Raw genomic sequence first — 25,964 nt, forward strand, 5'->3', positions numbered from 1 at the left:
TTCATCATGTAAGTCCTGCTTTTTAGGCAGAAGATGTTATCTCTTCTAAATTTCCTTTCTCTAGCACCTAAATGCATCTCTCCTTGAAATCCCTTGTCAAATACATATTTATTCAGGAGAGATTGAAAATTGCAATTTATCATTAATGTTGTCACCTTTCTAATAGTAACAATGATGAAGATTTCTATTCTCAGTAGAAGTCTATTTTAAAACCTGTGTGTGTGTGTGTGTGTGTGTGTGTGTGTGTGTGTGTGTGTGTGTGACTCTGTGTGTGTGTGTTTTATTTGACCCCTGAGTATCTGTAACCTATTTCTAAGTAAGTGAACAAATACAGGAATTATAGAGGAACTAAATGTTGTCCAGGGGTGGGTTTCAACCGGTTCGTGGCGGTCCCCGCGAACCGGTTGGTCGGTGAACCCGGAAGTAAGTAACTTCTGGAACAGCGAAGGGCCCACCTGCCCGCTCGCGCTCCTTACCCGGTTTTGACAGGTTCTACGCTTCCACGCATGCGCAGGACGCATACAGCGCCTGCGCGATCCTCCAGGAGCAGCTGGAGCATCGCACAGACGCTAGTACGCATGCGTGCACTGCGCGTGTGCACGAGGATTCCGCCGGCCCCGTTCCAACCGAACCGGTTGGAACGGGGCGAGAAACCCACCCCTGATGTGGTCCTTCCCCCTTAATAGTCTGGAAGCTGAGTCATGGCACCTGGTACTACTTCTCATTGTGGTTTGAAAACTTTTGCAAAAGGTTACAAAAGCTTCTTGAATGAGAAGTGAAACCTCTTCAAAAGAAAAGAAAAAACGAAGAAAGTCCAGTTGCCTCCAGAAAAAGCACCTTTGGGACAACCATGATCTGGAAGACTGAGAATCCCTATAGACTTTTGGCTTGAAACTTTTCTCTCCTTATCCAAGTAGTTTCTTCAGTTTTCAGTCACCTTAATAGGTTTTAGAAGTTCACACTTCAAAAATATGAGGTGTTTGGGGGTTCACATTGATTCCAGCAGAGAGACGCAGGGGCTAAGATGCTGAGCTTGTCAATCAGAAAGGTCGGCAGTTCGGTGGTTTGAATCCCTAGCCCCTCGTAATGGAGTGAGCTCCCATTACTTGTACCAGCTTCTGCGAGCCTAGCAGCTTGAAAACATGTAAAAATGCAAGTAGAAAAAATAGGAACCACCTTTGGTGGGAAGGTAACAGTGCTACGTGCACGTGTTTAGTCATGCCGGCCCCATGACCACGGAGGCATCTTCAGACATCATTGGCTCTTCAGCTTTGAAACAGAGATAAGCATCACCCTTTAGAGTCGGGAACGACTAGCACATATGTGCAAGTGGAATCTTTATCTTTACCTATTGACTCCAGTATCATTCTTCTCTTCATTAAAAAGTCAGTACGAATTCCATGTCCTTAAGAAATCCACTCTCTCAAGTAATTATGTCTCTCTTTGGACATAACATCTCACTTGAAATATATATATCTGTCCATCGGCTCGTCATAAGAGACCATCCAGACAGAAACCCAATATTTTTACTGTTGCCTTTGTTACATTTGTGTTGTGTTTGTGCTGATAAATAAATAAAGGGAGACTAGTATAGATCTATTTCAAGCTGTTCAGCTCTCATCAGCTAGCCATACCCTTACTGGGATTCGAACCTGGGCTGTATTACATATTAGGCAGATGTGTTAACCACTAAGCCACAAGGTTCTCCTCCTTTATCAGCTGAGCCAGGGAAATAGGTATGTATGTATGTACGTGTGTGTGTGTGTGTGTGTGTGTGTGTGTGTGTGTGTGTACGTACATATCTCCTCAAATTGAAGCATAACTACAACTGTCTCCATTCCCATAATATTCTTGGAATGCTTCACTATAATTTATATTATCTTTGTCTTGGATTAAGTTACTTGGAACTCAATTTAAACTCAACTGGAAGTATTTTGTACCTACTATTTACTGTTAAATTTTCATCATATCCTTGTTTGGCTAGCAATGACTGTTTCTTTGGATTTTTGGAAGGAAATTGTAAAATTGAAGGCTGGAATATCACCATTAGCAGCACTTCTATCCCAGGTTGTCCTGATACTCTAGGCATCATGATAAAGACAAGGAGATGTTAAGCAATTGGCCTTAAAATTACTCACTGTACACTGTCAAAGGTGGATTAAGACTCAGTCCATGTCTGATATCTTGCTTTTCATTCTGCTTTTAAAGACTGCTGTCACTCATAGGGTTATGATAACTACATTATCCTAACCTTTTTTCCAGAGACTTCAATATTCTCAACTTTTGCCAATTTCAACTGGCTACGCCTTAGTTTGGGTGGAAGGGGGAGGCTGTATCAAATGCCAGGGAAATCAGGAGATTCAGGCAGTTCAAATGAGTATAAATATTTATTGTAAGTTTAAGAATCTGACCAACTAACAGTCAAGAGAAATGAGCAGGAGATAAGAAAGGCATTCAAGGTGGGGTGGACTTAGATCTTGCAAGCACGCAGGGATTCATGACTTATGATGTGTTTGACCCCTCCTTTGGGTTCAGCCTGGTCATTTCCTACAAGGAAGTGGGAGAGATTCAGGGGAAGGAAAGGGACAGCCAACGATAGTGAGAATATTACTTTCTTGTTGTTATTTGTTTCCCCCATCGATGAGTTCATAAGGCTAAAAACTCCCACAAGACAATCAGGAATTCAGAACATTTATTGCAAGAGCTGAATAACTGTAAATAACGTTGAACTGGCAAAGCAGTAACAAGGAAAACTGTTTAGATATTTATTCAGTCAAAGTCATCAAACACCCCTCACAAACGGACGTAAGTACCGTAGTAATAAGCAATGCACCCCTAGCCCATTATATGCTCTTATACTGTGGAGGAAATAAAATAAGAACTGCTATATACAACACAACTTCAGTTAGTTTAATTTTTTTTTTGACATTGCTGTTGTTGGTAAAAAGAAATTAACCACTGATATTTTCAACTTTTATTGTCTGAGTTCATTTGAAGACGAATGTTTAACTGTGGCACAAGATAATTTTTTACTTTTAATTTCCCTCTAAGGACGATTTCTCCCCTATGTTGCATGCTATTTGTTTAATTTTTTTTTGTCATGCCTTAAGAAAACAAAAAGCCTAAGATTGTTGGTTAGGATTTGTTAGACATGCAACTGAGATCTTATTACATTAGAGTCACTTTGTTGGTTCTTTTTCAAGTGACAGTGAAACTGGTTATTTGCCAGGCATTGACCAACGATGAGAACAAACAGTTAAACAGCAAGAAGTAGAGACTTAGCTCTTTCATTTTTCCCCCCAACTAGCCTACCAGGAGAATGCTTGGTTACATTATGAAGGCACAACACATTAAATATTTTTTGTGGCTATGATCTAAAAACACTTGTGTTACTACAACATCAAGGCAGATGATGATCAACACAATTGGTGCCATTTCAGCAATAAGAACTGTCCCAAATTAAAAAGAAAACACAGACATCACTCAAGTGTAAAGAAATCAACTGCTAGAGATTGGTGCTGCATGGCACAATTACCTTGGAAATTTGACTTCCCATGCCCCATGAAGAAACATGGGTTCTGGAATATCTTTCGTTAATTTCACTGGGACTCACGCAGCCAACCTTCTTAATGGACTGTGTCCATAGCAAATAACCCTCCATTGCTTTTGATCAACATCCGTGTGAGTGTGCAACCCACACACTGCAACTTTGCTATCAAGGTCAACCCATCCAGCTGCCATCACAATTGATGGCCCCCCCGTCGCTCCTTTTCGATTCCAAATCAGGAATAGTATAAGGGGGAGAAAAAAATCATCATAATTGTGGCTGAAATCTCAAAGCCCTTGTTTCAAGTGTATTTATAGTTTAGAACTAGCAAATGGAATTTTCTTTTTTTTTAATTAGAGAAAAAAAAAGGTGAAATCAAAACTCCCACCCACCCGATCCCTTTATTTGCTCTGTTTTATTTTGTTTATTTAACACAAGTGTTTTGAGTTCCTTGGAATATGGTGTGTCAGACAGATTATTTCACACGAAACACCATCACCAAAACAAACATTTTCTTTTCTTTTAAAGAAAAGGAAGGAATGAAATAAAGTAGGGGACAAAAATAAAAATAAAAAGTAACTGTGAAACACAGAATTATGCTACAGTATTTTTAGGTGAACGTTATAAGTACACAAAAGTTATTAGTAATAATTTGTTCTATTTACAAGTACTTGAACACTGATTGACTTAACAAGTGTCCACTAACGTTGTTAATAGCACAGTAGGTTTAATGTTTGCAGTTTTAGTTGTTTTGTTTCAGTAAAGATGTCAAGTATAGCAGTCCCAGCACAGGTTCAATGGCGACAATAACACAATTTTCTAATTGGATATACTTTCTAAGAATTGCAATTCATTTCTCTCTCTTTCTCTCTCCTTCTCTCACTCACTCACTCACTCACACAGACATACACGCAGTATTCTCTTTTTCGCTCATTCTTCCAATATACTTTTTCTACTGTTTACAGCAGCAGTCCAGGGTAAAAATAAAAAATATCTTTTTTTAAAAAAAGCTAATTAACAGCCCCACCCCATTATCCCCAATAAATTGAAAAAGAAAGAAAGAAAAAAACCAGGATATTTGCCAACGGGAGAGGATCTCTGTAAGAGTTTGATTATGTCTATGTAACAAAAAAAAAAACCACACAACTAGTAGAAATGCTGTTGCATTGTAGTTCAATGGAGCTATCCCACAGTTATGCATATCTCAGCTATGTGACGCATAGTTCTAGAGGTCTACCCAGTACATAAAGCTCTGACACACACACACACGGTATTAGCAAGTCTAACTAGGCTAAAGTCCCTGCTCCAAAGAAACCATTCCTTATAGCTGGTTTTCCTTCGGATTCTCCACGGCTCCTGTTGCATGTTTATAGGACTTCAAGTTGGCCAAAGGAATGTCTGTCATGTGATTGCCAGGGTTGAAATGCCCTTCCCCGGAGCCAAATTGCTTCCGGTCACTGAACTGGTTTCTGTTGCTATCTTCTTTCCAGGACCTGGTCAACGTATGCCCATTCACCAGTTTGTCTTTCTTCACCCATTCCTTCTGAGGTGCAAAGGTGGAGAGTGGAGACTTGGGCTGGGGGTATGATCCCAAGGTAGGGGGCATCCAACAGTTGTCTGAGTGGCCCAGCACAAGACATTCTTGGGTACACATTTCTGTAGCTTCGGCCAGTCCTCGGGGGCCAAGAGGTCCATCTACAAAGAGGTGTGGGAGAGGCAAAAGGAGAGAAGGAATGAGAGTAGGGGAAAAAGAAAGAAAGAAAGTAGTTAGAATTTGAAACGTCACATTTAGACACACCAACAGAATCACAAGCACAGCAATGATAATGATGATTAATAATAACAACAATAATACTAATAGTGGGGCTTTCGAATACAGGCGGATTATAATTTGGAACACAATATGCCAGATATCACAGTTGTTAAAAACTGAAGCGTACAATTTATTGATATCGCAGTACCAGGAGACGCCGAAGTCCAAGAAAAAGAACTGGAAAAAAATTATGAAATATCACAACCTGACCGTCAAAACTACACTGTTATGGATGAAACATGTAACGGTGATACCCAGTGACATTGGGGCGCTTGTCACTATGTCCAAGAATTTTACAAAACACTTCAAGAAATTGCAGTTTCCTTCAATAATAATAAGAAGAATAAGAATTTTATAAGATACATCAAGAAATTGCAACTTCCTTTTACAAATGTTTACTTCCCTCCCCCTCCCCACCCAAACCCCACCCCTCCCAACCTTCCCTCCCTCGACTTCCCAGAACCAATACAGGGTATAAATCTTTAACAAAAATAATCTAAAGTAAACTTAAAAGTATAAAATTAATATCCTCTATCATTTGAACTTTAACTCCTCTTTGCTAGGCTAACTCTAAACAGATTATGTCATTCCTTGTTGCCTCAGTCATAAGCTATCTGGAATTTCTTAGTCCCATATTTATTTTGAGTATAGTCAATCCATCTTCTCCACTCCAATTTATATCGCTCATTGGAATGGTCCTTGAGATATGCTGATATTTTAGCCATCTCTGCTAAGTTTGTTACTTTTAATGTCCATTCTTGAATAGTAGGCAAATCTTCCTTCTTCCAGTATTGCGCCACCAACAGTCTCAAAATTTTCAATTAAAAAAAAATTGCAACTTCCTGCAATAACACCAGCGGAACGGCAAAAAACTGCACTACTCAGAACATCTTATATTTTAAGAAGATACTTGGTTGATACCTAGGAAGCTGGCAGCAACCCGTATCAACCATTAGCACCAGTCAATGGTAGTTGTGATGCAATTTTGAATGGAGCCAATTACCAAGGGAGATCGCGAACTCTAGTGGTGATTATATTCAAACAGAGGCTTCTTCCAGAGATGCACTAATGTTTGCACCGTGTGTGTGTGTGTGTGTGTGTGTTTGTTTGTGTGTTGGAGTTGATGGCCCAAATACAGGCTTTCCACTACAACACTGTGCAAAATCCCTATCTTTGCATATTCTTTGCTTAACATATGCAAAACAGAGATAAGTTCTCCCAGACTGTTCATTCGTTTCCCCCCTCTCAAATGGGCTGATTTATTTATTTACAGAAGTATATGATAATAGAATAGAATAACAGAGCTGGAAGGGACCTTGGTGGTCTTCTAGTCCAATCCCCTGCTTAGGCACGTAATCCTACACCACTTCAGACAAATGGTTATCCAATCTCTTCTTAAAAACTTCCAGTGTTGGAGCATTCACAACCTCTGGAGGCAAGTTGTTCCACTGATTAATTGTTCTAACTGTCAGGAAATTTCTCCTTAGTTCTAAGTTGCTTCTCTCCTTGATCAGTTTCCACCCATTGCTTCTTGTTCTGCCCTCAGGTGCTTTGAATAATAGTTTGACTTCCTCTTCTTTGTGGCAACCCCTGAGATATCGGAACACTGCTATCATGTCTCCCCTAATCCTTCTTTTCATTAAACTAGACATACCCAGTTCCTGCAATCGTTCTTCATATGTTTTAGCCTCCAGTCCCCTAATCCTCTCTGTTGCTCTTCTCTGCACTCTTTCTAGAGTCTCCACATCTTTTTTACATTGTGGCGACCAAAACTGGATGCAGTATTCCAAGTGTGGCCTTACCAAGGCCTTATAAAGTGATATTAACACTTCACATGACCTTGATTCAGGTTTGTGCAGCCTAGAACTGTGTTGACCTTTTTAGCAGCTGTTGCACATGGCTGGCTTATATTTAAATGGTTGTCCACTAGGATTCCAAGATCCCTCTCACTAGTTAGTACTATTGAGCAAGGTACCACCTATACCGTACCTGTGCATTTTTTTCTTCTTGCCTAAATGTAGAACTTTACTTTTTTCACCATTGAATTCCATTTCGTTAGATATTGCCCAATGTTCTAGTCTATCAAGATCCTTCTGTATATTACATATTCCTGAAGAGGAAGCAGTCCAGACTGCAGAAGTGTTGACCTCGAATGCTTTCTCCAGTCTGGAGAAAGAAGGGAACGTTCACACTGAAAACAACAACAACCCCAGAGAACTGTCTGGAATGTGATTGCGTCATTTTACTGTATAGAAATTGTCAGAAGAATAATGTGCAAATAAGGAGGAATTAATTTGAGAAAGATTGCACTGGTCAGACAAAGGAAGTTAGTTATCTTCTTTTTTTTCCTCAGTGTCTCAAAATCAAAACTGCAGCCACTTTATTTGGAATATAATGCAAAATACTTTGTGCACTTGTTCACAGAAACTCTAGTGGAAATACTAGCCTAGCCCAGAATTCAGATAATGAGTCTTGGCCTGTTTCCACAGGCACAAACTTTATGCTCTTTCTCTGCATATTTCTCAATGGAGTGAAACTGCAGATGAGTTATTGATTTAACCAGGGAAGATATGATGGGGAAGTGAAATGCATTCATCTCAAGTGACTTAGCCTTCCATTTTCAACTCCTACCAACAATTTCTCATGAGAGTCTGAATATACGACTGCTTTAAATGGAAATGATTAGCACAATCTCCCGCTCCCCGCAAAATTCTTAACTTTCCTATTTTCTCCGAAGTAAGTTGCTTTCTTTATATAAGCGACGCAGGGGCCTAGAAGTGAAGATGCTCACCTCTCACTCGGAAAGTTGAGAGTTCAATCCTAGGCAGCAACAGACTTTTTTTCTATCAGGAAGCAAAGAGAAAATGTCTGCTCTGAACTCCATGTTGGTATCAGGAAGGGCACCCGTCCAGTAAATGCTCAGCTTCATTAATTCACACTGACCTTGTCCTGAAGCCAGGGATTATAGGGTTGTAAAAAGTGAGGGAAAGACTGTTTTCTTTATCTTATCTACAGATAACCGATTGCTCTTTGCTTAAAAAGAAGTTCCTTGGAAATTAATATTTTTTTGGAAGCTCCCAAATTAACAAATCAGGTTATGCTGAAGCTGACTGTTTGTTGTTTGCTGCAAGGAGGGGAATTGCTGGGAGGCAGAGGCCAAAGGGTGAGACTTGGTGGGTGGGGGGGCTACATTCGGTGTACAAGACTCACACAAATTTTCACCCTATTTTAGACGGGGGAGTGTGTCTTTTACTTCCAAAAATACAGTACTCACTCTCTGTAGTGCCTTCCTGTCTGCGGCTGTTCAAGCAGCGTATCATACCATTATACAGTATGTTTTCTTAACTGCCAAGAACTAGAAATACAGTCTTATGCAACGCTGACTTCAGCTGCAGTTACTCTCAGAGAAGCAAGAACAAGATTCCACCTTGAATGTCATAGATTTTGAAGAAGTTTATATTAAAGAAGCAGTTTATTGAATGCTGTTAAGCCTCTGGAGTTTTTAATGTTGTTATTTTTCCTTTCCTTCTCATTTATTTGATTCTGCTATCGTAACCCCTGAGAACACACTGGGTCTAGATTAACATAAATGAAATAAAATGCCATAAAAGTATGCAAGCAGTTGGGACTCCCTGCATTTTTCAAACACCTCTACACTTTCAAGCTTTCTATTTCGGAGCTTCAGTGGCAGAAAAACAACCAAAAAAAAAGATCCTTTATTAATCTACCCTCACTGTTATAATCAAAGTGCTACAGGTATTTCATGAGAAAAGAGGGAAGAAACAGCTGGTATAAAGGACTACCTCCAGCATATTGTTAACATTTTCAAAGGTTAATCTATAGGTTAAATGCTGATTATTTTCTTTTCTGCTGACAATAGCAATTTGCTTTTAATTGGGTTTTCTCATTTTCTTCCCCCACACAGTAATACAAAATCCTATCTTGCTGACCCAAAACAGAATGACTTGTCAAGGATTAAATCTTACCTATTCAGAAATACCCGCACACACATGTGTGGAGAGAGGGGGGGAGGGAGGGAGGGGAAGGCAGGCTGAGGGAAAGAGAGAGAGAAAAAAAAAAGAGAGAGAGGGATAGACTGACTGACTGATTGACTGACATAGAGAGACAGAGACCAAGTGCTCCATTAGCCAAGTATATTTCAGGAAATAGCATTAATATTAAACATAGAAAAATGGAGTTGGTTGGAGGCAGAGATGGGTTCCTACCAGTTCGCACCTATTCAGTAGAACTGGTTCATCAAATCTACCGAACCGGTTAGAAGAGGTTCCACCAGTGACCCGGAAAGCAGGCCACACCTACAGAAGAGGTTCCAAATTTTTTCGAAACCCACCACTGGTCCTTGGATATGATTATTCTACACTATCATGCTCCTATTTATAAAACTCAGTGCCTCTGTGAAAGGTAAGGATGACTACTGCGTTTGTGGTGCAATCAGAACATTGTGTGTGTTGAAGTTGTTTTAACGCAAACCAAAGATGCCTTTTAAAAAACAAGTTTACATCCTATTCTTATGCATGCCAGTGCTGTGTGTGAGGTAATTTAAGGTGGTTCTGACAAGTGTCGTCGGCATCTTCATATCCGGTCACATGGGTGGCAAGCCACTCCCATCCAGTCACATGGGCAGCAAGCCACTCCCACAAAGGAGGCCACACCCACAGAGTAGGTTCGAACAATTTTTGAAACCCACCACTGGTTGGAGGTCTTCTAGTCCAACCACCTGCTCAAGCAGGAGGCCATGTAGCCTTTCAGATAAATGATTGTATCCTTTTGAAAGTTTCCAGCGATGGATCATCCACAACCTCTGGAGGTAAACCATTCCATTGGTTGATTGCTCTCACCATTGGGAAATTTTTCCTCAGTTCTCGGTTGCTTCTCTCCTTGGTTAGATTCCATCGGGTGATTCTGGTTCTGCCTTCGGGTGCTTTGGAAAACAGGTTGACCCTAAAAATTAGCTTGTACGTATCTGAACTTACAACCCAAATGCTGGAGATGTGATTGTGCTGATGCTACGTATTATCATATATGGTGGACTTGTAAAACGGTCAAAGCATTTTGGATAAAAAATATGGTGGATTATGCAAAATATTCTCAAAAAGAGGATAAAGTTTATTCCTCAGTTATTCTTGTTAGGTATAATTACTGACTGTACAGTTATAGAGACTAATTTGATTCTGAACTTAACAACGGCAGCAAGACTGTTGGTGGCGCAGTACTGGAAGAAGGAAGAATTGCCTACAATTCAAGAATGGATGTTAAAAGTAACAAACTTAGCAGAGATGGCTAAAATATCAGCAAGGATCTCAAGGATCATTCAGATGAGAAATACAAGCTGGAATGGAGAAGATGGACTGATTACATTCAAAATAAATATGGGACTAAGAAACTCCAGATAGGTTATGAATGAATGAGCAAGGAATGTCACAACTTAGTCTTACAAAAGGGGAGTTAAAATACAAGCGAGGGATGATGCTAAAGTTAGTTAGTTTATTTTAGTATATGGTTGCTAAATGTTTATACCCTGTATTTGTTCTGGGATATTTGGGGGGGGAGGGGATGTGGGGTTGTGGGGAACGGAAGGAAGGTATATAATTGTAAAACTCTTTAAAACTTTTAATAAAAAAAAGAAAACAGGTTGACCCTCTCTTCTTTGTGGCATCTCCTCAAATACTGGAACACTTCAACATTTGAGCACATGAAAGACTTCAAATACTGGAACACAATGTTGAAGAACAATGCTGTGCTTCAGCGTTAGGCATCAATGTTGAATGGATGCCATGCACTTAAACCCGTGTGATCCTTCAGCATCCACAGGCTTCCTCATTTTCACCAGGCCTGCAGAAACAGAATACATGAATCTCAGCTTCCTATAACTGCTGATGTCTCTTTTAGAATGATCTTTAAATGAAACATAAGCTGTTATGGTTGGGATGAAAATCTTCTCACAGCCCTTTAAACTCTGTCAAATTAATCTCAGAGAGATTTAGCTCTCATTGAGTTTGCTACCTTCCCTTTCAGCCACTGAGATCTAAGATGCTTAATTCTGAGGCAGAATGAAGTAACACACACTTCCCTCGCTGAACATTTTCTAAGTTTACAAGGGTGAGCTTTGGAATTGTTTCACATCTTTGCTCAAGTAATTATTACTGGGGGACAAAAATGCATTATCTGCACAAATTGTCAGAGATCTGACCACAAACAATTACTTTAAATAGATCTGTTATTTGTTCCATTCCTCCATTTTTCTACAGCTTTGAGTTGGGGCACATCTCATAAACAATAACAGTAGCCACCACCATGTATTTATTAAAATAAATTATTGATTTTGGTTGCCACGATGTAAAAAAGAGGCAGAGACTATAGAAAGAGTACAGAGAATAGCAACAAAGATTATTAGGGGACTGGAGGCTAGAACATATAAAGAACAGTTGCTGGAATTGGGTATGTCTAGTTTAATGAAAAGGACTAAGATACTTCTGATAGTAATGTTCCAATATCTCAGGGTTCTCCCCAAAAAAGAGGCAGTCAAGCTATTCTCCAAAGCACCTGAGGGCAGGACAAGAAGCAATGGGTGGAAACTAATCAAGGAGAGAAGCAACTTAGAACTAAGGAGAAATTTCCTGACAGTTAGAACAATTAATCAGTGGAACAACTTGCCTCCAGAAGTTGTAAATGCTCCAACACTGGAAGTTTTTAAAGAAGAGATTAGAAAACCATTTCTCTGAAGTAGTGTAGGGTTTCCTGCCTAAGCAGGGGGTTGGGCTAGAAGACCTCAAAGGTCCCTTCCAAATCTGTTATTCTATTCTATTCTATTCTATTCTACTCTACTCTACTCTATTCTATTCTATTCTATTCTATTCTATTCTATTCTATTCCACTCTACTCTACTCTACTCTACTATCTCCAAGATCCCTTCCAACTCTGTTATTCAGTTAGGGCATGCAGCTCCAACTATGCAGTAATTGTGTATATCTTGGGCCCACATTAAAATACCCATTCTAGCACTTTTTGATTCTGGATAACAAATATTTTAACTGCCAACTGCTCATTCTATCACTTTTATTTTTTCCCCTGACCTTTTCCTACAAAAGACCTGTATGTCCCGTTTGGGTGTATGCCTTCCTTGCTCACACAAAACTGAATGCCATTCCAGTTCTAAGGGAAGTCCATTCTTTCATCCAAGTGTTTCAGTTACTTCACATTATAATCAGTCATACATAAATTCAGACAAATTCTCATCCATCCATAGTATCCCCCTGTCTCCAGGCCATCTGCCACCAGCTGTCATATGGAACAAACTTGATTATTTGATACTTCTCATTTGGACTGATTTTGAAGCGTTTATTTATTTATTTAAGCAGAGGTGAATTGAGTTTGTCCTTTGAAAATGCCAGGAAATCCCAGGACGCCATGAAAGACAGGGAAATTGAAAGGATATCTCAGAGGAAGGACAGCCCATGTCCATGTGGCAGCATTGAAGAAAACTGCATTCCCAGATCCATGAAGTCACCAAGACCAAAAAAGGATGGAAACAGAGTTGAGAAATTGAAAGAAAAATATGGTTCTTCATCATAATTACCCTGGTGATTCTTAAATCCATAAAGGTAAAGGTACATGTGCTAGTCGTTCCCAACTCTAGGGGGCAGTGCTCATCTCCATTTCAAAGCCGAAGAGCCAGCGCTGTCTAAAGAAGTCTCCGTGGTCATTTGGCAGGCATGACTAAACACCGAAAGTGCAGAGAACGCTGTTATTTCCCACCAAAGGTAGTTCCTATATTTCTACTTGGATTTTTTACATGCTTTCTAACTGCTGGGTTGGCAGAAGCTGGGACAAGTAACGGGAGCTCACTCCATTACGCAACGCTAGGGATTCGAACCACTGAACTGCCAACCTTCTGATCAACAAGCTCAGTGTCTTAGCCACTGAGCCACCACATCCCTTTTAAGTCCATATAGCAAGTCAAAACACATAGCTCAAAAACTTGCATCGTATCATAGTAAAACCATACTTTAAAGTGGAAGAGAGTTTCGTTTTAGCACTACTCTCTGGTTAATCGGTTTGGTTTAGTGATTAAACCATTGGGCTAGAAACAAGGGTACCATGAGTTCTGATCCTGCCTTAGGCACAAAGCCAGCTGGAGGAGCTTTAGATAATTCTCTTTTATACCTAGGAAGAAGACAATAAGGGCAAACCACTTCTGACAATCTTACAAAGCAAACTGTAGGAATTTAGCCAGGCAAATTCCAAGAGTCAAAAACGCAACAGCATTTAACATACATACGATATATAGATGGATAGATGGATGGATGGATGGATGGATGGATGGATGGTGGATGGATGGATGGGTAGATGGAGGGATGGGTAGATGGAGGGATAGGTAGATGGAGGGATGGTTAGATAGCTAGGTAGATAAGTGAATAGGTGGATTGATGGATAGGTAGATGGATGGATGGATAGATAGGTAGTTAAATGGATGGATAGGTAGATGGATGTATTGACTGACAGACAGATATATTGATTGATGAATGGATGGAGAGAGAGACAGGCAGATATGTAAGTAAGTTTTGATACTTTGCAATTTATTATATGCTATTGTTTCTATACTTTGCTTCTTTCTCTTTTTCTTTTAAAATTGTGGGTACTTTTTCGTAAAGCTTGCTTTAAAATAAAGGGAAAAATGTAGCTGTTATTGTTGTTTCTAATATTTTCTAAGTTGAAAGACTCTGGGCATCTCTGTTGAAATTAGATACATAAAGAATACTCAATGCAAAAACAAACACCACAAAGTATATAGTATAAAAGATAAGCATGTATGTTTGATTCTACTGCAGCTGTATTTACATTAATCTTCAGAGGGGAATGTGTATTTATTTTGCTCATTGATATCAATATATAAACATATTTGTTTACTGGGACCATGAAGTATGTATGGATTTATATATATAATTGTTTTCAGTGGAGTCCAATTGGACATATGTTGTACATCATATTGGAATTATATATAAATCATATTTACTAATTGAAGCAGTTGTTTTCCTTTCCAGGTACAGCTCTTGAAAAGGAATTCCTGGTGCTTTAATTTCATTACTGCATTCACCCACTTCTCCTTCCTCCACAAAAGCATTCCTAAAATATTTTTCTCCCTTTTCCTAAAATATTTGCTCTTTAATCAATGCCAAATAAGCTTGGTTCTTTATCTGAGATGCTTATGTATCCAATGGCACCAATGTTGATGAAGTTGTGGGAAGAAATGTCAGTCTGGTTCAGTTCCAAGTAGGGAGAAAGACACTGGAAACTTGGAGGCTAATTGGAAAGATGGTTTAATGAAGCAGAAACATCAAGCACATGGTCCTAGGGAAGCTGAACACATGGAGTGGAGAGTGAGGGTTATTTATATCCTCTTTTGGGCCTTGCTCTTGAGCTTCCTGTTCCTGTGGCAAGAGCATGCATTTTATTGGTTGCTGTCAGATTCCCATCCTAGGAATTTGTCTGAGATAGGTTTGGTTGAAGTCTGGGCTGATGTAATGTCCTGAGAAGGTTTTGCAATGCAGTGATGGATTAATCCTATTATGTTATGGAGGGTCATGTCTTCATCCCACCACCCTGGAGCTGAAGGTCTTCTGTTAGATAGGCTGGTCCAGTCCTTCTCCATGGGCTCCAAATATCTGCTGGGGGCAAGGAGTTGAAGCTCTGAGTTTCTGTCTCCCTTAAGATTTCCACTTCTCTTTTAGGAGAAATATAATATTCTGCCTTCTTAATATTTCCTAAAATACTTCATTCTTCTAGGAGAGGTGGTTGCTAACTTTCTACGAAGTGATAGAAAACATCTGCCTTACCACTAAAAAATGTTGAAGGCGCAAATAATAGCATGGAAGCAGAAAACGCCTCAGTAAATATGTGTCCTTACAAGAATGTCTTTATTTTCTGGCTTCTGTCCTCTTAATAGCTGTCAACCTGTCTCAAAGCAAGCAGGTGGAAAACAAAATTATAATCTATACCAGTCAAGTTCTGCTCAAGTTCTAAGAGTGGAAAGGCACAGTTGTCTTTTATTTCATTTTATTATCCCCAGAAGCAAGACTCTTTTGCCATTGATTAATTCTCTGCTGCAATTAGCAGGGTACTTCTGGCTGATCATCCTTCAACCTGCTGCTTCAGACGCCTTGTTGCTCAAAAGTTGGAGAATTACTTTGGGACTGGAGAAGAGTCAGAAGTTCAGCATTAGCAATCTTCAAGCTTCTGTTCTGACCTAGGCTTCCGGATACAGTAAAAAGAACACATTTGGTCCCAAAAGCTCTCTTTTTATTTCAAAGGCTGTGAATTATGTTCATTCACAGCCCTTAATGAGTCATAAATAGTTTGTAAAGAGTCTGATAGAAATCTGCCAAAGTCTTTCGGGATAAGACTGATAAGCACCCACTTTTATCTCCCTTGAAATGCTGCCAAAGACCTAATTGGCAATTAGCTTGTCAAGGCCACACGGAGCAAAGAGTCAAAACGGAGTTCAGAATGTAAGCCAACCAACATAAACAAAGTTGCTTCGTGCAAAGACTCATGTGCCTTTGCTCCTCCTTTATGTCCTATGGGAGGGGCCAATCACCTCTAAGGCTTACTCCTGAGTCTTAACTGTTCTTGTTTTCTGGCAGCTCTGCGCATGCGCACACTGGGAACAGGCTCTCCCTGTTCCTCTGCCTCGCTGATATCTGGAGGCTCTGGAAGCAGCACATAACTCCCAGATGACCTTGCCCCCCCCCCTCTGCCTCCAATGCAGAGCCCTTGTCCGAGCCTTCCCCAGACTCCAGGATTGGCCCATGTTCCTCCCCCATCTCCTCACTGTCTGACTCTACTGCCAGCTCTACAGGCAGACCACAACAACTTCAAAATCCAGGCTACAGAACTAGCATGCAATCCTCCAGACACCAACTAGATCAGGGGTGTCAAACTTGCATCATCACGGCGTGGTCACATGTATCATGAGTTTAACAGCTCTGCACTAGATGGAAGCAATTGTGGGCCATTCTAATTATTGCACACTGGAAAGGGCTGTTATGTATTGATTGTATATAGTTGTGTTAACTGTGCTAGAGTGAAACTAACCCTTTAGACGACTCTCACTGTTAACTGTGCTAAAGTGAAACTAACCTTTAGATGATGCCAACCGTTTTGGAGGGAAATTTAGAACATTTATATCTGGGCTGTCTTTTTCTAGGTCTTCGATTTCTAGGTTAAGGCCCTGTGGGCCTAGATTATAAATTACAGGCATTTGCCTGCAATTCCTCAGTTCCATATTGGAGTCAATAAATGCTGTTGCAACTATGCTAGTCTGGTTCCTGCCTTCTGAAGCCCACCACACAATAAGTCCTATCCAAGATTATTGTGGAAAATGAAAGACGGTAGGGCATCAGGAATTTTATTTCCAAACAACTGAATCTGAGATTTAGTTTAGTGTTGTTTTTCTTAGCATTTCAGCCAAGAGCTTTGCCATAATTATCTGCCAGAGGCCTCCTTAATATTGGGTGGAATCTCTCGGTCTCCCCTTCTTCCCTCTCTCTTGTCGCACACAATCAAGGGAACTTAGAGAACAAAAATCTTGCTCCCGAATTCCAGTTTGGTTTACGTGTATGAATTTAGACAATAGACTTAGATAACAATAATCATCACATAGCTCCAAGGCCAATTAGTAATACAATGTAGCCAAGTTGGCACTACAGAACAAAAAGTGTGGAAGGAAAAAAACAGAAGAGGACTGTTAGATTATACAGAATTACAATCTTAATTAATGTAATTAACTAATTGTCAGTGCTGCTCATTTTGACATGATTGTGGATTCCTTATTAGATGCAGACAAACATGCACACATGTAAGAAGCATAAAATATCAGAACATGAGTTGTTTTTTTTAAAAAAAGATATTTTAAAACCAAGTTTTGGTAATTGCCCCCTTAAATTTTCTTTTAAACATTGATGTAGATTTTCTGCTCTTCTAAACAAGAGATATATAAAGTCACTTGTCAAGCAGTTATATTTTCATTATAGGTAATTATAATTATTTTACTGAGTCTGGTTGAGTAGATGCACACACGCATGTGTGCATGAACTTTCATAAAATGTTGATTCATCACTCAGCTGTCACTTCCATTAAAAGAAAAAATTCCCATGTGCCATTTAGTTACTTGTTTGGATTCATTTTATTTTTTTATTTTTTTGTCGAAACGTTTCACTGTGATATTTATAATTAATGTTTCTTTAGCTTTATTGTTCATTTTTTCCCCAGGACATATAACATGGTGTAACACAAGTAAATGATTTCATTTTTGTTGCTAGCTGCCAAATTTTCTGTTGCAAAACTCTTGAAAGCTATGGTATATGTTTCCCTGGATCAATGGTATTTCAAAGGCTAGGAAATTGCATTGGCTAAAAAAAATCAACATGACAAAAAAGAATTTTGAAGAATCAGTTGATTAAAGATAGCTACAATCATATTTGGTTTCTCTCCTTTGATTGTATTAATGAAGAAATTGTTACCTCTATTTTCTTCTTTTTGGCCTTACCTAAATAACTAGGGTGACCTATATAAAGGAACGTGATGGCTCAGTGGCTAAAACGTTGAATTTGTTGATCAGAAAGGTTGGCAGTTGGGCAGTTCGAATTCTAACGGAGTGAGCTCCCGTTACTTCTCCCATCTTCTGCCAACCTAGCAGTTCGAAAGCACATTAAAAAATGTAAGTAGAAAAATAGGAACCACCTTTGGTGGGAAGGTAACAGCGTTCCGTGTGCTTTCGGCATTTAGTCATGCCTGCCACATTACCACGGAGACATCTTGGGACAATGCTGGCTCTTTGGCTTTGAAATGGAGATGAGCACCGCCCCCTAGAGTCGGGAACAACTAGCATATGTATGAGGGCAACCTTTACCTTTATATAACTAGATGTCATTATCAAACATTTGTCACGTACATCCGATTTTATAGAAAGTTTTGATCAAAGAGAATGATTGCAAAGGACAAAAGGCAGACATCTTCCTGGGAGACCCACCACTAGAAAACTTCAGAACCTTCAAGAAAGGCTCACCAACAAAGAGTATAAATCCAATAAACAAACAAACAAACAAACAAACAAACTGTTTGGTTTGGTACATAGCAATAGCCATAGCAGTTAGACTTATATACTGCTTCATAGGGCTTTCAGCCCTCTCTAAGCAGTTTACAGAGTCAGCATATCACCCCCACAGTCTGGGTCCTCATTTCACCCACCTCGGAAGGATGGAAGGCTGAGTCAACCTTGAGCCGGTGAGATTAGAACCGCTGAACTGCAGATAACAGTCAGCAAAGTCTTTCAAGGGAGGTCTTACAGTCACAGACCTTATCTGGCTTGTAGAGCTGACAGGCTGATATCTGCAAAACTTGGCAAGGAGTCTCAGAGAGTCACGAACCAATTAAGTGAACTAATTGTCTCCTGCAAACTCCAATCCCCTTTCGCTCCCTTTTTATTTCCTCTGGGAGAGGCCATTCATCGTCCACCTCTAGCCTTACTCCCAAGTCAGCCCCTTTTCTTTAGCTGTTTCCTTTGTCTAGCAATTCTGCACATGTGCAGACTGGGAACAGGCTCCAACTGTTCATCTGCCTCACTGATGTTTGACTCTGAAGGCAGCAGATAGGTGGCATACGGCTCTGGCCCCATTTCTGCCTCTGACACAGAGCCCTCATCAAAGCCTTCTCCAGACTCCAGGACTGGCCCATGTTCCTCGCCAACCTCTTCACTATCCGAATCTGCTGCCAGCTCCACTGGTCACTGCCAAACCACAACAAATGCCAGGGATGTGGCAAAGCATTCAAGTTATCATTTTTGGTGTTTCTGAATCAATACAAATTTCATTTATAATCTTATTTTACATGCTCTTGATAAATTCTATTCTCTAAGGTATCCAGGGTCAACTTCCAAGGCTCAAGTCAACCAGCTCAAAGCAGGCAATAACTACCTCGGTGCTTTTTGCCTGATAATTTATTCAGCTTTTGCATGTTTTGATCAGTAACTATCTTGCTTATTGCTACTCCTTTTTAAACCAAGCACAGATTCACTCGATCAGAATGTCAGCACTTGTTTGGTATTTTGAGGTGACAAGAATGATAATAGTAATATTAAAAAAAAATGCACAGCAACTTGATTCCTTACTTTTTTCATGAGAAAGGAAGGTTAAGGTTACTAAATGTGAGCTGCGAAAAAAATCAATCCAGCCACTAAATGGAATCAAGCAATTAGAATTTCCTGTATCTCTTTGATATCACGTAGAGGTCATCTTGAAGTTTTCAGTCCGGTTATGGTAGCGGTAAAAATGAGGAGGCAGGAATAAAGGCAAGACATGTTTCTCCCATAACACACTTACTGCTTGAAATGCCACATTGTGTTTTAAGAAGAGCAAGAAGAAAACTATTTCTTCCACACTGCCAAATGTAAATTATTTTCAGTGCTAAATGAATAAATAGTCCTGAAACAATTAGCAGCAAAAAAACACATGGTAAGTACTGAGTAGCTAGGGTGTCGAAGAAAATTTACATACCGACAAGACCCACGTTATGAAAAACAGCTCCAGATATCATATAAGCCATTTGGCTTGCAAGATGGTTTCTGCATCGCTGTACCCAAGGAGGTAACGCATTAGCCTTTCTCAAGTCAAGACATGTCAAAGTCATCCTCTTCCATATCCACGGAGCAGCACACAACCCCAGTAAGAGTCAGTCAAGCTTGAGGTGGGACCTTGCTTCTACTTCTCCAGCCAACCACACTGGATAAGTTCTCAGCCTCTCCTGACACATAGATTGCCAGAGCAAAGTATGATGATCAATTGTAAGGTACCCTGCACCAAGTATACTTAGGTAAACCCATGGGATGATTGCATTTGGTGGAGGTGAGAAGGATTATCTTTCAATTAAAGTACAACCAGTTACAGCTTGAGTACATTTCTTTGCCCTGGAATCTCCTTGGGATCTTCCTGTTCTCTCTCAGACCAGCAAGAACAAAAAGAAGTTTAGGAGCATCTCATGTTAACCACTCTTTTATCGTGACCGACTCTTCTTGCCTACATTCTGTTCCTGTCAAGTGTATCATCTCACTCTTCTGTGACTTTTTCCCATCCCTGTCTCTTCTTTCTTTCCCAACTGATATTGCCTGTATTCTGGAATCCTGGTTCCATTCTCTTTCTGTAGCTCTCTGCTTCACTCTAGGTCTGTTCAGATGTTTATAGCACTTGATACCAACCTATGTTTTCCTTCTTTCCCCTCCATCTGTTATGATGGAGATAGTCTTCGTCAGGGAAGCGACTGAGTGGCAAGTAACATCATGATAATCATAATCAGACATCAACTTTGCAGCCACAAGAGAGAGAGAGAGAGAGAGAGAGAGAGAGAGAGAGAGAGAGAGAGAGAGAGAGAGAGAGAGAGAGAGAGAGAGAGAGAGACAGAGAGAGAGAGAGACAGAGAGAGACAGAGAGAGACAGAGAGACAGAGAGACAGAGACAGAGACAGAGACAGAGACAGAGACAGAGACAGAGACAGAGACAGAGGGACAGAGGGACAGAGGGACAGAGACAGAGACACCCAGAGAGACACACACACAGAGAGAAACAGAGAGACGGAGACAGACAGAGAGAGGGGGGAAGAGAGAGGGAGACAGACAGAGAGACACAGAGAGACAGAGAGAGAAACAGAGAGAGATAGAGAGGAGGCAGACACACACACAACACACACACACACACACACACACACACACACACACACACAGAGGGAGATTATGGGGAAGCCAAGTCAGACATTGCATTGAAGGTTCTACAAAGGTTGACAAACCCCTTAGATATCAGCAGAGAGGTACAGAATAAAACTTCTAACTTCATTGTCAACTACGAGAGTTCTTCCAAATTCTTGGAGTATAGATAGGGTAGCCCCTAGCACAAGATAACAGGGTCAATAGCCTAAAATCTTTAGTAGGCATGAAAAGAGGGTTCAATATTTCCTTATGCAAGGAGAATGAAATATGTAACAGGGAAAATGGGACCTCAAGAAAAGAATGGAAGGAAGGAAGGAAGGAAGGAAGGAAGGAAGGAAGGAAGGAAGGAAGGAAGGAAGGAAGGAATCAACATTCACTGCCTTTAATCTGTTCCAGTTGAACGTAAACTGAAACCAAAATAAAATTAAATGTATCTTTTGTTTTCCATTCTACACAGTTTTTTTTAATCTTTTGTTCTGCTATTTTTTGAACCCGAATCCATAGCACATTATTTCAAGCCAGGTCAGTCTCCGGATTCTCCACCCTCCACCTCCCAAAAGAGAGAATCTTGTATATTGCTATTATAGGCAATGCTAAGAAAATTGGCCAACAGGCAGAACCTGGAAATCTCCCAGTTTTATATCTCTTATGAATTCATTAGGTTGCCTCGGGCAAGCCACTAGTTTTCAGCCTTAGCCGTGATATCATCCGTAAGGTAGGAATAATAAGGCTTCTCAACTTCACCCAAAGGAAAAGATTCAGAAAACGGTAATATATTTTTTTCTAAAGTCAGAAAGTGCTTTTTTCACTCTATTTTTTTCTTTTCTTTCTCTCTTCTACTTTCCCCCAATTTTGGTAGGAAGCTCACTACATCTATTAAAAATATAATAATTGCAACAGAAGACTACACACAAGGGGTAGGTTCCGGCAGAGACTACTGCCGGCTTACTCAGGGGTGCACCACGCGCAGAAATGCTTGATGTGCGCTGCGCACACATGCACAGTACAACTAAAATTGCTCTGCGCATGTGCAGAACCATAAAAGAAGATGGTGGCGCCTAAGGCGCCATGGGGAGAACCAGTTCGGGGACGTGGCAGGCCTGGGTTGCTACCGGTTCCAGCAACCCAGGCCGCCAAGCTGCTACTGATTTAGCCATACCGGGCAAAAACCCCACCACTGGTGCACACACTGGGTTTCAAAATTTTTTGGAACCTACACTGTGGGTGTGGCCTCCTTTGTGGAAGTGGCTTGCCGGCCATGTGACCTGGTGGGAGTGGCTTGCCGGCCATGTGTTTTCTTTCTTTCTTTCTTTCTTTCTTTCTTTCTTTCTTTCTTTCTTTCTTTCTTTCTTTCTCTCTCTCTCTCTCTCCTTCCTTTTGTCTCTGTCCCTTTTTTCTTTTTTTCTTCCATCTCTCTCTCTCTCTTTTTCTTTCTTTTTTCTTTCTTTCTTTATTTATTTCTTCCTTTCTTTCTCTTTCTCTCTCTCTCTCTCTGTGTCAGTCTGTCTGTCTGTCTCTCTCTCTCTCTGTGTGGCAGTGGTGGGTATCAAAAATTTTTGGAACCTCTTCTGTAGGTGTGGCCTGCTTTCCCGGTCCACTGGTGGAACCTCTTCTAACCGGTTCGGTAGAGTTGATGAACCAGTTCTACCGAATAGGTGCGAACTGGTAGGAACCCACCACACACACACACACACACAGAGAGAGAGAGAGAGAGAGAGAGAGAGAGAGAGAGAGAGAGAGAGAGAGAGAGAGAGAGAGAGAGAGAGAGAGAGGGGGAATTGAACTGTGGAGTCCTTGGTGCTCTTCAGGTTTGAATGTTTGCTTGTTCACATTTCATTATTCACCGATAACTATCTCTAGTTGGATACTGAAATATCTTCAAGCAAACAAATAAGCTCAGAGAGCATCAAGGACTCCACACACATAACTGTAAACAGAGTTTTGTAGATAAAAGACCTCACTAACTACTTTTACAAATCATTATTAAAAAATCTATAACATATTATCATTTCAGGACCTTCTACCCAGTTAACAATAAATGTAGTAGAGTAATCATGGGAAAGAGAGGACTATTGGTGAAGACGCTCACTTCCCACTCGAAAGGTTGAGAGTTCATTCCCTGGTAGCGGCAAATATTTCTCTCCTAGGACGCAAATATAAAATATCTGCTGTGAGCTCTGTGTAGGCATCAAGAAGGGCATCCGACAAGTAAATGCTCAGCTTCACCCAGTTGCCCCAACTTTACCCCGAATTAAGGGATTACAGGGTTGTAAAAGGGAGTTTTAATCATGGGAAAATAATCAAGGAAAAACAAGGTTAAGTTCCATCAATCATTTAGGGGGGTCTCCATTTCCTATTTCAGAATGAGTTCAGGATTGTATCTCCATCCTGATGAAGAACCATAACTGTTGAAATAAGCAGTAGATGCTAAAGTCCTTACAGTGCTAGATCTATGCTGTACCCAAAGGAAGCCAAGGAGACCCGATATACATACATTCTCATTGCTAAACAGAAAAAAAAAGGAAACTATCAGTTGCTCCAAAGGGTTGATCCCTGTAGAATTTTACAAAATCAAGGCTGTCTGCGTATTTTTACTGCTGCTATTTGATGCTTATTAATTGTGTGGAAATAATGAAGGAAAGGATGATCGTTTCTAAAATAATGCCTTTAGAGGAAAGTTGGTTGCCAAGAGTAGCTCCAAACACCACAACGACGGTGTTAGTACCTTATGCGGTGCTGTATCTTATGATTCTAGATGAATGTATCTTGTCTTTTTATGTACACCTGGAGCATATGCAACAGAGACAAATTCCTTGTGTGTCCAATCACACTTGGCCAATAAAGAATTCTATTCTAATAGAAGACTAAACGAAATGTGCAGTGAAAGTTTACAACACTGGGTGGCACCCCACGCAAATAGGCATGCTCATACCTGACCTAGGAAAGTATAGGAGTGTTATAATTCAATTAACCCTCTCCTTGGTTCACTTGCTTTTACAGAGGGATGCATGAAATGCAGGCTCAATTACAGAATAATGCAAAGTTACCTAAGGATTGGAATTCACTAAACAGAGTGGGATTGATTCTGATTAAACATATATGAGATTATTGAAACTCATTTGTCTTCATTCCGAATCCTCAAGTACTTTAGGTAAAAGTAAAGGTTCCCCTCACACATATGTGCTAGGTGTTCCCAACTCTAGGGGGAGGTGCTCATCTCCGTTTCAAAGCTGAAGAGCCAGCACTGTCTGAAGAATAGCAATAGCAATAGCAGTTAGACTTATATACCGCTTCATAGGGCTTAAAGCCCTCTCTAAGCGGTTTACAGAGTCAGCATATTGCCCCCAACAACAATCTGGGTCCTCATTTTACCCACCTCGGAAGGATGGAAGGCTGAGTCAACCCTGAGCCGGTGAGATTTGAACAGCCGAACTGCAGAACTGCAGTCAGCTGAAGTAGCCTGCAGTGCTGCATTTAACCACTGCGCCACCTCGGCTCTACGGAGAAGTCTCCGTGGTCATGTGGCCGGAATGACTAAACGCCGAAGGCCCACGGAACGCTGCTACCATCCCACCAAAAGTGGTTCCTGTTTTTCTACTTGCATTTTTACATGCTTTCGAACTGCTAGGTTGGCAGAAGCTGGGACACGTAATGGGAGCTCACTCTGTTACACGGCACTAGGGAGTCGAACCGTCAAACTTCCAACCTTTCTGAACAACAAGCTCAGCGTCTTGGCCACTGAGCCACTGTGTCCCTAGTACTCTACGGTCCCAAATACTTTACACAGGTTCTAATTCTCTTCTATTTTCACATTAAGAAAAACACGGTGCTGAACATCAGGATCTGCAGATTAACTTCTGAAATTAAACCAGTCTGAGTAATGAAGTGGGTTCAGACTCTGGTCTTGATGACTTTGAACAAGATCTCTTTTCTAGCCTGCCTTCCTCACATCATTGTTGTCACGGAGATTTTAAAAAATGCGCACAATGTGCATGCAGAACTCCTTGAATACATTAGATTTTTACATATTGTCTGGAAGTATAGATAACCAGGCAGAAGGGTGGAGGGAAGAAGCAAAAAAGGAAATCTATATGGATTGTGGCATCAGAAGGTGGATCCGGTGTCTTATGTCTTTTCTCCAAAAGTTAGGACTTATCTGTGGATTGTCCTGTGATGTGATTCCATGTTCAGTATGTCATAATTTATTTCTTTCTTTCTTTCTTTCTTTCTTTCTTTCTTTCTTTCTTTCTTTCTTTCTTTCTCTTTCTTTCTCCCTCTCCCTCCCTTCCTATTTCTTTCTTTCTCTTTCTTTCTTTCTTTCTTTCTTTCTTTCTTTCTTTCTTTCTTTCTTTCTTTCCTTTCTTTCCTTTCTTTCTTTCTTTCTTTCTTTCTTTCTTTCTTTCTCTCCTTTCTTCCTTTTTCCTTTTTCCTTCCCTTCACCTTTTCTTTCTTTTTCCTGCTTGCTTGCCTGCCTGTCATTGAGATTAATTTCAGATGCCAATATTAGTAGTAGGGTATGCCCTTGTAAATAAATAAAGTCTCAGATATGTCCTTGAATGAAACACTTATACACCTTTTAGCAAAGAAGCTCAAATTGTTCTGAAACAAACCCTTCCTCCCATCCTCTTCCCTTTGGACTCAATCAAACTGCCAAGGGTATGAAAAAAAAAGATGGACACTACATTTCAACCACATCAAAAAAGAACTCAATGAGTTCTTAAAATCCTATAACAAGATTGAGTTCTCCGGCAGTGCTGGAACTGAAGCCACGGGATCAGACAAAGAGGAGGAATTGATCTCAAACAAGAAGGAATGTCAACACGGCTCCCAAT

General features: G+C 40.4%; 1 protein-coding gene across 2 annotated transcripts in view; it reads right to left on the bottom strand.

Annotated features, from left to right (window-relative positions):
• Positions 1-4,601: 4,601 nt before the first annotated feature.
• The window catches only part of PCDH9 (protocadherin 9), an 854,104-nt gene continuing 832,741 nt past the window's right edge, over positions 4,602-25,964 (bottom strand). For both annotated transcript variants that reach the window (XM_014073587.2, XM_014073588.2), the window contains exon 4: positions 4,602-5,242. In XM_014073587.2, coding sequence (XP_013929062.1) covers positions 4,869-5,242 — 374 coding nt within the window. In that variant the 3' untranslated portion in view covers positions 4,602-4,868. The remainder of the gene's footprint in view (positions 5,243-25,964) is intronic.

This window comes from Thamnophis sirtalis, unplaced genomic scaffold (assembly GCF_051295495.1).
Source record: "Thamnophis sirtalis isolate CommonGarterSnake01/CBP01778 unplaced genomic scaffold, rThaSir2_p1.2 scaffold_12, whole genome shotgun sequence".
NCBI lineage: Eukaryota > Metazoa > Chordata > Lepidosauria > Squamata > Natricidae > Thamnophis > Thamnophis sirtalis.